Raw genomic sequence first — 13,505 nt, 5'->3', positions numbered from 1 at the left:
CCTACTTTGGTTAGTTCATCTCATCAACTAAAGAGTAAATAACACTGAGATGGGATGTATTGAATTATCACATGCTGAACATGGAACAGAATGAGTTAAAATATAACACAGCTACAGCGTAATATGTAAATAATATTGTCGTAAATTCATAGTCATGTGCAATAGACTAACTGACTGTTTGAGTGGTTAATAATAGTATCAATAGTATTAGTAGTGTATGTCTCATATATCTTATGATGTAATTGATGCACACACGCTTGTCTCTCTTTCTCTCTTTCTCCTTATTATTATTATTACTAGTAGTAGTAGTGGTGGTGGTGGTAGTATCGGGTGATTACGTATGACTTGCTCAAATAAACATCATCTTATATTATTATTTTTATTTTAATTATTATTAACTAACTATGGAACAACTAGGTTTGATTGCTATCTTATAAAATTAACACACTACTAATTTGCATGTGATAATTTCATGTAAGTGGTTTTGTGTATGATGTAATATCTTTTTATTTCTTTTTTGTGTGTAATTGTGGCTGAAAAAATAGAAAAACAATAAACACCTTATTATGAGTGTATCTTTGCTTGTACAACAATAGCTTAGGAATGAAAACAAACTTCACAAACTGTGAGGTGATAACATTGGTGGCGGTGATGGTGATGATGGTGATGACGATTATATATGCGCAGCAATTTCATATATGACAACGTTTCAATAGTAGGTGCTTACAATACGATGCATATGCAAAAGAACACTCATTCAAAGGCGTCATTGCTATCAAATTGCCTTCAAATTTTAAAAGTAAAGGAGATTTGTTTTTCTTACACCCCCTGTATAATCTCTTTTACTGTGGTTTCATGATACTTTACTTGTGTTTTCTTTCTTTTTTGTGTCGGAGTCACGATAAAGCATAGCCTAATGCTACAAAGACTTGAAACCAAAAAGTGTAAAAATGGATATAGAGGTACACAGATACATAGGTGTATAGATAGGGAGGTGTATTTGAATATTGTTATTATTGTTGTATTCAACACTTTATGCAGACACCAAACGTAAAATAAAAAATAACTCAATCCGACTGAATACAAACGTTTGATTTAAATATTACCCAATCAAAAGCTGTTATTGACAAAGTACGAAGATTTATTTTTGAAATATTAATGACATCCCTAAAACATACAGTAACAAAAAGGAGTCTAGATTCACATGCAAATTCTAGATTACTACATCCAAATGGAGAATTTGCGGCTTTTGTTTCTTACAATCCTCGTACTTGAAATAATCCCTCAAATCTTGCAATGGTTTCATATTATTATGTTTGTCATTCAAGTGATGAGATTGTGCTCTGACCTAAAATGGTAATGAAACTTACACTTTCAGTCAATCTATTGTTCAAATAATTCTTTGTATTGATCTTACTTTGTGTTGTTTTCTCAACTTAAAATAATTTAGCTCACAAGGGACTTGAACGAAAAATTCAACACATCAACTCAGAAGAATGTTTGTTTTCTTGCTTTTACATATTTCATCCAGTTATGCTTTCGAAAAAGTAGAGTTTATATACTATGAGATTGTTTATTATTTATTCGATAGTTGTATTCATTCGTCTGTGTCAAACTTGACTAGAAATTATACTTTGGATATTAAGATTTTATCATCTTTATGCCGAGGAAAAGACCTTTGCTACACAAAAACCTCCACACACACATACACACACACAAGACTTTTCTTAATAGAACAATACAAAATTAAGCTTGTTCGTTTACGCGTCTCTTGATTATTTCTTAGAAGACCTCCAATATTAAAGAAAAGTTAATTTTGGTTTCAATCGGATGATTGTACATCGTTTCTCTCTATTGTTTATTTCAACTTGTCATTTTGTTCTCCTTTGTTTAATTGTAAATTGTGCCCCTTTTCGGCAAAATTTTGAAACCATTTTTTGCCCCTCGTGTCAGTGCCCCACTTATTCATCTTTCATGCCCTCGTCTTTAATTCCTTCTCTTATTGTGACCCAAACTATATTGTTTGTGTAATATTTAGTAATTTTGTGAAATGAATGTTTTTTGCCAATTCCAAAAAAGGTTCAGTTTTACACCACGACAGAAAAGTACCACGGAACTTAAGTAGTCTAGCATTTACACCCCCCTTCAATATTTCCAATGATACGAGTTTTGTTATAGATTGGCGGTTTTTAAAAATAGCTTGTGAGGTTGACTTTTAAAGTTGCAAAATTATAATCCTACGTGAAACATCAACATTCGTAAGGAATAATGACCACTTCCACGATTGTGTACCTCTAGGTTAGTAATTATATCTACAAAAGTATTTGAGTGTATCGCGCTTTCTACCTTTTCCTTAATTTTGTTCCTTATTGTTTGCTGAAATATTTTTAAAATGTAAGGATCCTCGGCACAATAGTACTAACATAAGCTCTCATGCATACAATAAAAGGTACTAAAAGATTTTGGAATTACGATAGTTTACAACCACATTGTTTTTTCGACAATCATATCCACCAATTTCCCTCGGGTTAGCAGTTTGGTGCTGTTCGGGTTGCAGGTAATAATCGAGGATTTCCACTTCTGCTGAAAAAGTGTGGTATATCCACCACGATGAATATCGGTGATTGCATCATCCTTAGTGTTGCCTAACGGAAATCGGTGGCAGGATCTCCTCCCCCCTGTGTTGTACGTTCAAAGAGTGGTTGCAAACTAACCTTACATACCCATTTGTCCTGGGTTCGTATTGCTGCTTGGTTATTCTCTGCATATAACCACATAATAACACGATTTCTTGAAAATCGGAAAAAAATGTCACGACATCATACGCGTCAAGAATTTTTATTGTTTATTTTTAAGAAGCTCAGTTTTCCCATATCTCGTTGTTTTCTCTTCCTTCATCATCTTCTTTTGTTCTTTCGCATTTCCTAACTTTGTGTGTGGTGTCTAGAAATACATACCGCCGCACGTTTCGGTCAGCTAATTCGTTAAATGAATCGGAAAGATTTGCTATTCTCCATAGCTACCCTTTCAATATAGGAATGATCAAATGAACCATAAGTTTGATTGTTTTCATCGGAAAGACAGGCTTCGATTGGAATGCATAATGAAATAAAATTGTTCACAGTTTATGCAAAAATGATACCCATCTTTCACATCCCTCGCAAATTCCCAGGGTTGTTCATTCCGCTCCTGATACTCTGACTCGACTGTTTAAGCATTATATCGACGAAGATAATTCACCAATACTCCTCGGCGATGCATATCGGCGTCACAACCTAGTGCTTTTCTAGTCCTTGAGCTTTTTTGCATTGTCAACTCTTGTTGCTTTTTTTGAATCCAATTCAATAACTACAAACTTCATAATTAACTTTTTTGAACGTGTCCGCGAATGGAATGTGTCAAGGTGATTATAGTTCGTTCCAATCATCCTACCCTCTTGTAGATTAAATTGCGGAATGGTTCTTGTTGGATAATTTTTGTATCGACCTTATTTTGTTTATTTTGTGTGGTATGATAGCTTCGAATACCGTATTAATCTTTGACCCCATGCCTTTTATTCTTAAGCTTTTGTAAATATACAAAATATTAAATGCTTGTTGTGTGTAAATGATATCCTTTGAGAGAATCGCAGAGCTTGTTGATCTCTTATCTTTGACATCCTTTGCCGATTTCAATTACGGATCAGCAATTTTTACTCATTTACTACAATCTCCTTCACCTCTCTCAAGTTTGTATTTATTACAACTACAATCTCACTATACACACACAAACTCCACGCTTTATTGTTGTTTGCATTCAGCTGGTGGTTGCTTTTCACCTTGACCGTCTTGTCCATCCTCATCATCGTCTTCTTCATCATCGTCATCATCTTCTTCTTCACCCTCCTCATCTGAAAATTCGCCTTCTTCATCACCATCAAATTCATCAGGATAAGCAAAATCAACGGCATCACCAGTAAACCAATCAACTGCTCTAGGAATCAAACGATCCTTAATTTCTTCACCCAATTGGTAATCCAATTCCAATCTAGCTTCTAAATCTTCATCTTCATCTTCGTCTTCGTCTTCCCTCTCATCATCCTCAGCCTCATCTTCTTCAACTTTTGGTGGTTTTGGTGGGTCAAAGAAATTGAAAAATGATTCAGTCGGGGTTATTTTTTCAATAGTTCTTGTTTGTTTAGTGGTTTTGTTTCTTTGCTTCCTTCTTTCAATATTGATGGTTGGATTCTTCTCCTTTGATTTCCAATTGATTTCACATCCAGTTGCATGATCATAAACGAAATCTCCACTGTAACCTAATTCAGCTTGATAATGATAAGTTTTAGTCAAGATTGAATTAGACAAGTATTCATTTTCACCAAATTCAAAAATCAATTCAAATCCTGGTGTTGATAAATATTGCATACGAATATCAATTAAATGTTCCAATATTTCCGAATCCTTATCAGTGATGGTTTCGGAAACTGTGGATAGGTTTTCCAAGGCAGTTAACCAGAACCCTGGGATACCTCTTGCATCTTTGCCAACTGCTGATTCTTCTTCCTCTTGTTGTTCTTTGTTTTCATCATCGTCTTCTTCGTCTTCTTCTTCATCCTTTTCTTCAAGAGCTTTTCCTTCTTCAATTTCTTGTTCAGTGGGTTCAACATCTCCTACAATAACTTCCTTTCTCTTGGCATAAAGTGGTTCGTATTTCTTGAAGTACCTCTTTTCCAACTCCAACAACTCCTTTTGGAACTCAGTTTCTAGCTTCATTTGTTGTTGTTGTATTGACTTCAATCCATAAATTCTATTCTTTACCGCTGGAGGCAAATTGGCAACATACCCACTGTTCTTACCCACTAAATCACCCAATTTACCTTGAATCATAGACAATAACACTGGATTATTGGCCAAAGTTTGATTGATCTTATTTTCATTGCCTTCTTCAATTGTTGGTACTGTTGGTGGTTGTGATTTCAAGTATGAGTTGGTGACACTAGCTGGAGTGTTTTGTGGAGTTGGCGCCTTGGAAATATCACCGTTCTTTTTCTTGATTGGTTCCGACATGGTAAGTGGTATATCTGTCTACTGTGAAAGGAGGCGTATTACTTTCCAATATTAATTGCCGAGAGAGATGAAAAGAAAAGCATTTTTTTCTAATAAATTGGAAATCTGTGAATTTCTTTTTTTTTATTTGGTTGTCATTGTCGAAAAGGGTTAAAATACGAAACTCGGAAAAAGAGAGACACGTTATTACTAAACCCACGAGGGTAATAACAAAAAACATTTCCTTCATTACTACGAATCTACCTCTAAGCTCCACCAACTTGGATGGACTTTTCTGAAAAGTCAATCGAACTTTCCATTCCAATATCATCAAATCTGCCATCCAAATAATCATTGATTTCATCCTTCCTCTTTTCCCATTTACTCACTTGACTAATCTTTTCTTCAATTTCAGCAATTTCATTATCAATAGTCTTCAAATTCTCTTCACTAGTTAAATCATGTAATTTCCAAGTACCTTCTTCTTCAATTTCCAAAATATAATCATGATACTTCATCAACAATGGTCGATGAGATAAAGTGATAAATGGGATTTTCTTCAACTTCAAAAGTTCAAAAAGATAATCTTCAACATCGGTACTAACAGCATTGGTACTTTCATCAAGAACAACCAATTTAGGATTCTTGAATAAAACACGAGCAATACTAACTCTTTGTTTTTCTCCACCACTGAAAACATCTTTCCAGTCTTTGACCACATTGAAACTACCCTCTCTTTTCAAAAGATATTCTAGTTTGACCTCACGAAGGATATGATATAAATAATCATCATTGTAACCCATCTCCAACATTTCAACATATGAATGTGGGTAGATGATTTGATCTCGTAAATTACCCGTTGTGAAATAGGTCTTTTGTGGGAGGTAAAAGATATCATCATCATTGGGTTTGGATAATAGTCCACTGTACAATGGCCATAATCCAGCAATAATTCTAGCAATCGAAGTCTTGCCTGATCCATTGGAACCCAAAATTAACATATTCCTCAGCTTGATGTGGAAGTTCAAATCTTTAACCAATGGAGTGTATTCAGAACCTTCTGGAGTTGGAATAATGACAGGAATATGCTCAAATCTCAATCCATTAGGGTAATTGTTTTGAATCGTACCATGGATATCAGCAATTCCATTTTTATCGCCGTAGTCAAACCTAGGTGAATGCACACGATGCAATTGTGTCAACAAATCAAATACCCTATCGGTGTATCCAGTTAATGTATTAACATCCTTGATCGAGTACATCAATCTAGATCCGGCGTCTGCAAGAGACAATAACAATCTCTTGTTGGTGATAAACTGTCTCATATTCTTACGTTCACTAATAGCATCTGCATGTGCATCGGGTGTTACATCCTTCTTTTTTCCTTCAGCAGGCCACAATTCATCTAAGAATACAGGCAATCCAGCAAAGATATAACCCCATGCAGACCAAGTATATTTCAAGACGTAATCTTCCAATGTTGCATACCAAAAACTCGTATTGATTTCCTTCTTTACATGATCCATCAATTTTTTAAAGTTTTCTGTAAGCTTAGCCTTTTCAATAAGGGATCCCTTGTAGAATCCAATCTCCTCACAATTAGTCATAAAGTTCAAATGTTGGTTGAAATAAATACCTTCAAGGTGAGCTCCTTGCGCCGACAATTTACCAAATGATGGTGTAGCCCTCTTCAACATAATTGCCGTGAGGAAATAATTAGCAAATATACCAATGATAGCACCACTACCTAAATTGTCTCTCAAATAAACAGCAAAAAAGATCAAGTCAATAAATGGCTTACCCATTGAAGAAAACAACGATGATAAGGAAGAACAAAATTTGGTCACGTCATCAGTGATGTATTGATCAATATTCTGTAGCGCAGAAGCACCTAAATCTATCTTGTAATAAGCCATTGTTTTATCAAGATACATGTCATGGATATACCTTGTCAAATTGGTTCTAAAACCAAGAGCCAATCTTTGATCCAAGTATTTTATAGCAGCGTTTGTGTATGAGGCAGGAAAAGCAATCAATAACCAGTAAATCAAATCACGAGAAAACTTTTTACCATTTGCGGCAATCAAATTCTTGACAATTTGACCATCTAACTTGGCGACCAATAAAGACAACCAAGTTCTAAATATTAGAAAGAAACATTGTGATAACAACAATGAGGTATTCTTGCTGTAAAATTTAGGAATCAAGATCCTCCATATGATGGCCAACTGACTAAGGAACTTTGAATTGAACAAAACACCTTTCTTTTGCAGCAAAAGACGTTGATTGATTGCAAAGTCCTTGTATAGATACTTATCAGCTGCATACAAATCGTTATTTGGCTTAGGTATAATTATCCTCTTGATGGAGTCCTTGCCACTAGGAATGAAAACCTCCCTAGTACCATTTTTTAACATATTCGACGACTGACGAATAAGACTGGGACGTCTCAATTTCTTAGCCAACACATACTCGTTATACTTGTTGACAACACTTCTTATTGAAAAATATAACCCAAATCCAGCAGTGGCAATTAGTGTACTAAAGAATAAAACAACTGGACGTGATTGGTAATTCAATGTAACCTTGTTGTGTTTGTATGTAACCATAAACTCTTGCAACAACAAGAAGATGTTTTTAACATCCTGCTTGTTATAGCCGGCTAATCGCGATATACTTACCATGATTTGGGCAGGTGCAGTTTGAGTCAGTAATCAAACGACTTGGATGCAGAAGGATAGGGAATTTGGTTTATCGAAACAATCACTCTCCAATTATTTTTTTTCTCAGTTTGCTTGTGGCAATGAACAATATTTTTTAATGTGGAGTACATGGCTACACGTGATTATCGGAGGTTAATGTGCATAATTACAACTATATGTTGAAGCTACACAAAGGAATAATTGGTATTATAAGTAGTACTAGCTTCTGCAGGACTTACGCCTTCGTGGTAACACCATCATTGTTGATAATCAGGATAGGTTCTTCAAGCACCAATTGAAAGCAATGCAAGTATTGTGTACTGTCAAGTGTGAATCTGATGATTTTGCTTGCAACATTCAATGAGGTATACGTAAAGCTTAGTGAATGAATACAAATTGGCCTCACTTTTTTGCCATTTTCTCTGTGACACAGCTTTTGAACTTTTGAAACTCCTGTGCACAATCGCCCTTCTTGATTGTTTGATATTTTAGTAGAATACAATTTCCATATTCTGCTCCGTATTTTGCACAGCCTCCTGCAGCATTCATCAACCTCTTAGCAGGTCTAATTCTGGTACTGTTGGTCATAATTTGAGGTGTTTTATTCTGAGATGATTCTCCCGAGATATTTGTAGGAGGAACTTTTTTTTTTGTCATTAGTCTATCCTCACAAAATCAATCTATGGCGATGTAGAGAAGAGAATGAGTGAACTTTGCGATTCATCTATGTAGATAGGCGTAGATGCGTAGGTAGTCTGTTGGTCAATAAAGAGTGTGTAGGGTTAATCAGCAAAAGAAAGGGTCCCTAACATTTCAGTAAAACGCTGTAGGACTAGTTCCTCTCCACAATACCGTTCAGCTACTTGGCACAGATTTTTAGTGCATATAAACGTTATTCCTCCTTCTTCTAATAAGTAAATGACTAATTTTACGACTTTAGTAACCACCACAAATTGTTATCTCGTGAGCAAAAGAAAAAAAAAATTAACTCGGAAATAGAAAGAATCCTCTGTGCTCCGTATATTACCTGTACGCAACGTATCTTTGACACAAGATCCAGAATAATCCATTTCAAACGGGTACATCAAACGTTCATCTATTTACGATTATAAATACTGGATATACCTTAGACCAAAAGGAACACCTTTATAATTAGACGCTAAAACTTCCCTTTCTTTAGCGCTACAACTCAATATTCGCAATGGACCCCACAAACGATCCAAATTTTATGCCTCCGTCAAAGAACAAAAACATTGAACCAACTGCACCACCGCATGCTATACCGCATAACGTCCCAATTCAACCGTTTGTGATGGAAGATTTAGGTGAAGCGTTGGATGATCCAGCGCCACACCCTGCTTCTTCAGCAAAGCCATCTGTTATTCGAGGCAGATCTTACGAAAGCAGTGGAGAATCTGAATCAAGGTATCATTCCAAGATTCCTCGTAAACATACTGAGTTGACAAATTCATCATCAGATGAAGAGGACATTATTATTGACATTACTGAGCCTCATGAAAAACCTCGAAAAGAAATTTTACCACCATCTATTCAAGTACGTTCTTCCCAAATTGCTGATTTGGAAGAGGTTCCTCATGGGATACAGCGGCAGGCTACTGAATTGGCTGATTATAGTTTTCCTACTCATCGGTTGGCTACTACCTTAACAGATGAATCCAAATCTCCATTGGTTATTGTTGCTTGCGGAAGTTACTCGCCCATAACTTATTTACATTTGAGAATGTTTGAAATGGCGTTGGATGCTGTTATAGAGCAAACTAGATTTGAAGTCATTGGTGGGTACTATAGTCCTGTTTCTTCAAACTACAAAAAGCAAGGCTTGGCCCCAGCACATCACAGAGTGAGAATGTGTGAATTAGCCTGTGAGCGTACATCCTCCTGGCTTATGGTTGATGCATGGGAATCATTACAACCAAAGTATACTAGAACAGCATTAGTTTTGGATCACTTTAATGAAGAAATCAATATTAAACGAGGGGGGATCATGACTAAGTCAGGTAAGAGAAGAGGTGTCAAAATTATGCTATTAGCGGGTGGTGATTTGATCGAATCAATGGGAGAACCAGATGTATGGGCGGACCAAGATTTACATCACATACTCGGGAAATATGGATGTTTGATTGTGGAAAGAACAGGATCAGATGTGAGAAGTTTCCTTCTAAGTCATGACATTATGTATGAGCATAGAAAGAACATTTTGGTGATCAAGCAATTAATTTATAATGATATTTCGTCAACGAAGATACGATTATTTATTAGAAGAGGTATGTCTGTACAATACTTGTTGCCCAATTCGGTCATCAGATACATTCAACAGCACAATCTTTATGGTGATTCTGAACCTGTCAAACAGGTGATGTCGGAGCGTGCGGACTAATATTAAAACATTGAGTTTTATATTATAATAAATAGAGCTAGATATATGTGTAATAACTTATAAACATTCAACATCCTTACCATTCTTGAGTTTTCAAACCGTACTTGCTCTTTTTGGCACCTCTCACTGGAGTAATCAATTTCGATCCACCTTCCAAAAATGAAAAAACATCTCTTCTTTTTTCTTCGAATGCTTGAATGTACTCTTCCTTTTGTAATGTCAATCCAATATCATCCAAACCATTGAGCAAACAGTGCTTTCTAAATTCTTCGACGTCGAAATGTTCGACCAACATTTCATCAGTTTCGCCATCTCTTATTTGTTGGTTTGGCAAATCAATTGTCAATTTGTGCCCTCCTTCAATAACTGGTATAAGCTTGGACTCAATGACATCCTGTGGTAATCTAATTGGAAGCAAAAAATTCTTGAATGAGTTGTTGTAGAAAATATCACCAAATGATGGTGCTATTATGGACTTGATACCAAAATCTTTTAATGCCCATGGAGCATGTTCTCTAGAAGAGCCACATCCAAAATTGTCACCAGTGACAACCAAAATTTCTGCTTTTCTGTATGGTTCTCTATTCAAAACGAAATCAGTTTCAACATCTTTACCATTCTCTTTGACGAATCTAGCTTCGTAAAACAAACCATCTTTCAAACCGGTCCTTTTAATAGTCTTTAAGAACTGTTTTGGGATAATGGCATCAGTGTCAACATTTGCCTTAAATAAAGGAGCTGCAATACCGGTCAACACGGTGAATTTATCTAGACCTTCAGCCAAGTCAGATGATGGCTTGGTTTTTTTAGGAGATGGTTGGGGTATATCTTTGAGTCTATCATCTTCAACAGCTTGTGATACATCCATTGGCACTTTTTCGTGTTCATAAACAGCATCTTGCAATTCTTGATCCTCTTCACCCAGCTCAATTGCTACTTCAGGTTCATCAGTGTGTTTGTGTTCAAACTCCCTGATATCGGTAAAATGACCCTTTATGGCAGCTGCAGCTGCCATTGCTGGTGACATCAAATGTGTTCTCGACCTTGCTCCTTGACGACCCTCAAAGTTTCTGTTTGAAGTTGAAGCACATCTCTCCTCTGGGCTCAAGATATCAGGGTTCATTCCCAAACACATTGAACAACCTGCTTCTCTCCATGTAAAACCAGCTGCTTCGAAAATCTTATCAAGACCTTCCTTTTCAGCTTGTCTTTTGATAAGACCAGAACCAGGCACAACCAAGACTTCTTTGACATTATCAGCTTTTTTGTGTCCCTTTGCTACCCTTGCGGCAGCTCTTAAATCTTCAATTCTTGAATTTGTACATGAACCAATGAAAGCCTTATCTATTTTGATGTCCTTTAATGGAGTATTTGGAGTTAATCCTTGGTATTTCAATGCTCTAATCATACCCTCTTTCTTAATAGGGTCACTTACTTCAGCTGGGTCAGGAACCTTGGCGGTAATTGGCAATGCATCTTGTGGGGAGTTACCCCAGGTTATAGTGGGTACAATGTCCTTGGCAGCAATCTTGATATCATAATCAAATTTTGCACCTGGGTCTGAATGTAATGTCTTCCAATACTTGACAGCTTTATCCCATTGTTCACCTTTTGGTGCCAATGGTCTTCCTTTGATGTATTTGAATGTTGTTTCATCTGGTTTAATCATACCTGCTCTTGCACCAGCTTCAATTGACATATTACATATCGACATTCTTGCCTCCATAGACAAGTCCTCGATAGCTTTACCAGCAAATTCAATAACACATCCAGTACCACCGGCAGTACCAATTACACCAATAACATGCAAGATCAAATCCTTAGAAGTGATTCCTTCGCTCAAGGACCCATCAATAAATATCCTCATGTTTTTTGATTTGGTTTGGATGATTGTTTGTGTGGCAAGGACATGTTCAACTTCTGAGGTACCAATACCAAATGCCAAAGCACCAAAAGCACCGTGTGTAGATGTATGTGAATCACCACAAACAACAGTGGTACCTGGCAAAGTAAACCCCTGTTCTGGACCAACAATGTGGACAATACCTTGTCTGCTATCACTCATACCAAAGTACTTGACATCAAAGTCTTTTACATTTTGTTCCAAAGTCTTGACTTGCAACTTAGAGTCACTTTGTTGAATAAATGAATCAACATCTTTAAAAGTGGTTCTAGGAGTTGTTGGGATATTATGATCTACTGTAGCCAATGTACAGTCCGTTCTTCTTACCGACCTATGAGCATTTCTCAATCCTTCGAAAGCTTGCGGGGATGTAACCTCGTGAACTAGATGTCTATCAATATATAATAAACAAGAGTTAGAATCATCTTTGTAGACAATGTGGTCCTCAAATACTTTGTCGTATAATGTTTTTGGAGCCATGACTTTTTTGTTCTGTAAGTTGTGTTGCTAGATTAGAGAAGTGGATCAAATCTTGGGGGATGTCGTTCAATTGATTGGTATAAATACATGGCTCAATTTTTATTTTTTTTTTATTTTTCCAAAATGCGTCATCAAAAGGTGCGGACCGGAACAGGAGCGGTTTCGGCATAATTTTCTTTTCCTCTTTTAGACCAATTATATTCTCACTAATCATAAGCGACGAATCTGGAGCCCTTTACAGGGAAACACAAAGGTTGCATACTGGAAACGGCTGGTGATGCCTAAATTTAGAGGTTGAAACGACCCATGCATTTTTATTTAAAGTTGATTCAATTAAGTGAATATTGAGAAGTTGATTGACGCAAGTGTTCACAAGAGGGGCAAAAAGTGTCGTGAATGATTAAAATTGAATAGATTTTAGTCTAGTTTTGCTCCAAAAAGTTATAAATAGCGGTATTTCGATGTGAACCAGACTTTAATAGTAGTTTCCTTCTTTACCACTTATAGACCAGCATAATATTTGGCTCTTACTATAGCCTCAAGTTTCGATTGAATCTACTGTTCATATGTTCTGGTTATGTTACCCCCCACGATAAATAGCTGAAAAGGAAGGAAATTAAGTTCATCAGAATATTAGAGAAGTGTCTATTCTCAGTAGCTTCGTTATCTCCCCATGAATTGTTTATGTCTTTATAAAAAGATTTGTGGGGATTTTCATATCTCGGAGTTTACACCTACCTAAAAGTTCACGTGCGAGATAACGGAGATAGAGGATAAGGTTTTCTCCTCATTGACAAAACCAAATACCCCCTCACAAGCCAATACATAAAAGCGAAATGGTATAAAGTTTACAACGTTTCCGAAACTTTGGAGAGGTATCCCAACTCTTTCGCAAAAGTTGACGATACCATGAGCTATTCCAAATCGAGACAAAAATACGCAGTCATCACCGGTGCATCCTCTGGTATTGGGTATGCACTAGCAAAAGTATTTAGCGG

At 36.3% G+C, this 13,505-nt stretch overlaps 5 protein-coding genes across 5 annotated transcripts; 1 reads left to right on the top strand and 4 right to left on the bottom strand. All coding sequences in view use genetic code 12, as the record gives it.

Annotated features, from left to right (window-relative positions):
• Positions 1 to 3,779: 3,779 nt before the first annotated feature.
• CORT_0A00480 (nucleosome assembly protein) lies at positions 3,780 to 5,045 on the bottom strand (the record flags this gene model as incomplete). Its single annotated transcript, XM_003865835.1, has 1 exon — positions 3,780 to 5,045. One exon carries the CDS (start codon positions 5,043 to 5,045, stop codon positions 3,780 to 3,782), a length of 1,266 nt encoding a protein of 421 aa, XP_003865883.1.
• A 245-nt stretch (positions 5,046 to 5,290) lies between these two features.
• CORT_0A00470 (Pxa1 transporter) lies at positions 5,291 to 7,708 on the bottom strand (the record flags this gene model as incomplete). Its single annotated transcript, XM_003865834.1, has 1 exon — positions 5,291 to 7,708. The coding sequence occupies one exon, from the start codon at positions 7,706 to 7,708 to the stop codon at positions 5,291 to 5,293; it is 2,418 nt and encodes an 805-aa protein (XP_003865882.1).
• Positions 7,709 to 8,128: 420 nt separating this feature from the next.
• CORT_0A00460 (hypothetical protein) lies at positions 8,129 to 8,383 on the bottom strand (the record flags this gene model as incomplete). The annotated part of the gene is made up of 1 exon (XM_003865833.1): positions 8,129 to 8,383. The coding sequence occupies one exon, from the start codon at positions 8,381 to 8,383 to the stop codon at positions 8,129 to 8,131; it is 255 nt and encodes an 84-aa protein (XP_003865881.1).
• Positions 8,384 to 8,927: 544 nt separating this feature from the next.
• Positions 8,928 to 10,124, top strand: CORT_0A00450 (nicotinic acid mononucleotide adenylyltransferase; the record flags this gene model as incomplete). The annotated part of the gene is made up of 1 exon (XM_003865832.1): positions 8,928 to 10,124. The coding sequence occupies one exon, from the start codon at positions 8,928 to 8,930 to the stop codon at positions 10,122 to 10,124; it is 1,197 nt and encodes a 398-aa protein (XP_003865880.1).
• Positions 10,125 to 10,200: 76 nt separating this feature from the next.
• On the bottom strand, positions 10,201 to 12,507 carry CORT_0A00440 (Leu1 3-isopropylmalate dehydratase; the record flags this gene model as incomplete). Its single annotated transcript, XM_003865831.1, has 1 exon — positions 10,201 to 12,507. The coding sequence occupies one exon, from the start codon at positions 12,505 to 12,507 to the stop codon at positions 10,201 to 10,203; it is 2,307 nt and encodes a 768-aa protein (XP_003865879.1).
• Positions 12,508 to 13,505: the final 998 nt, after the last annotated feature.

Source organism: Candida orthopsilosis (assembly GCF_000315875.1).
Source record: "Candida orthopsilosis Co 90-125, chromosome 1 draft sequence".
NCBI lineage: Eukaryota > Fungi > Ascomycota > Pichiomycetes > Serinales > Debaryomycetaceae > Lodderomyces > Lodderomyces orthopsilosis.
The sequence above is the reverse complement of the archived record's forward strand: the minus strand, read 5'-3'. Positions and strand labels throughout refer to the sequence as shown.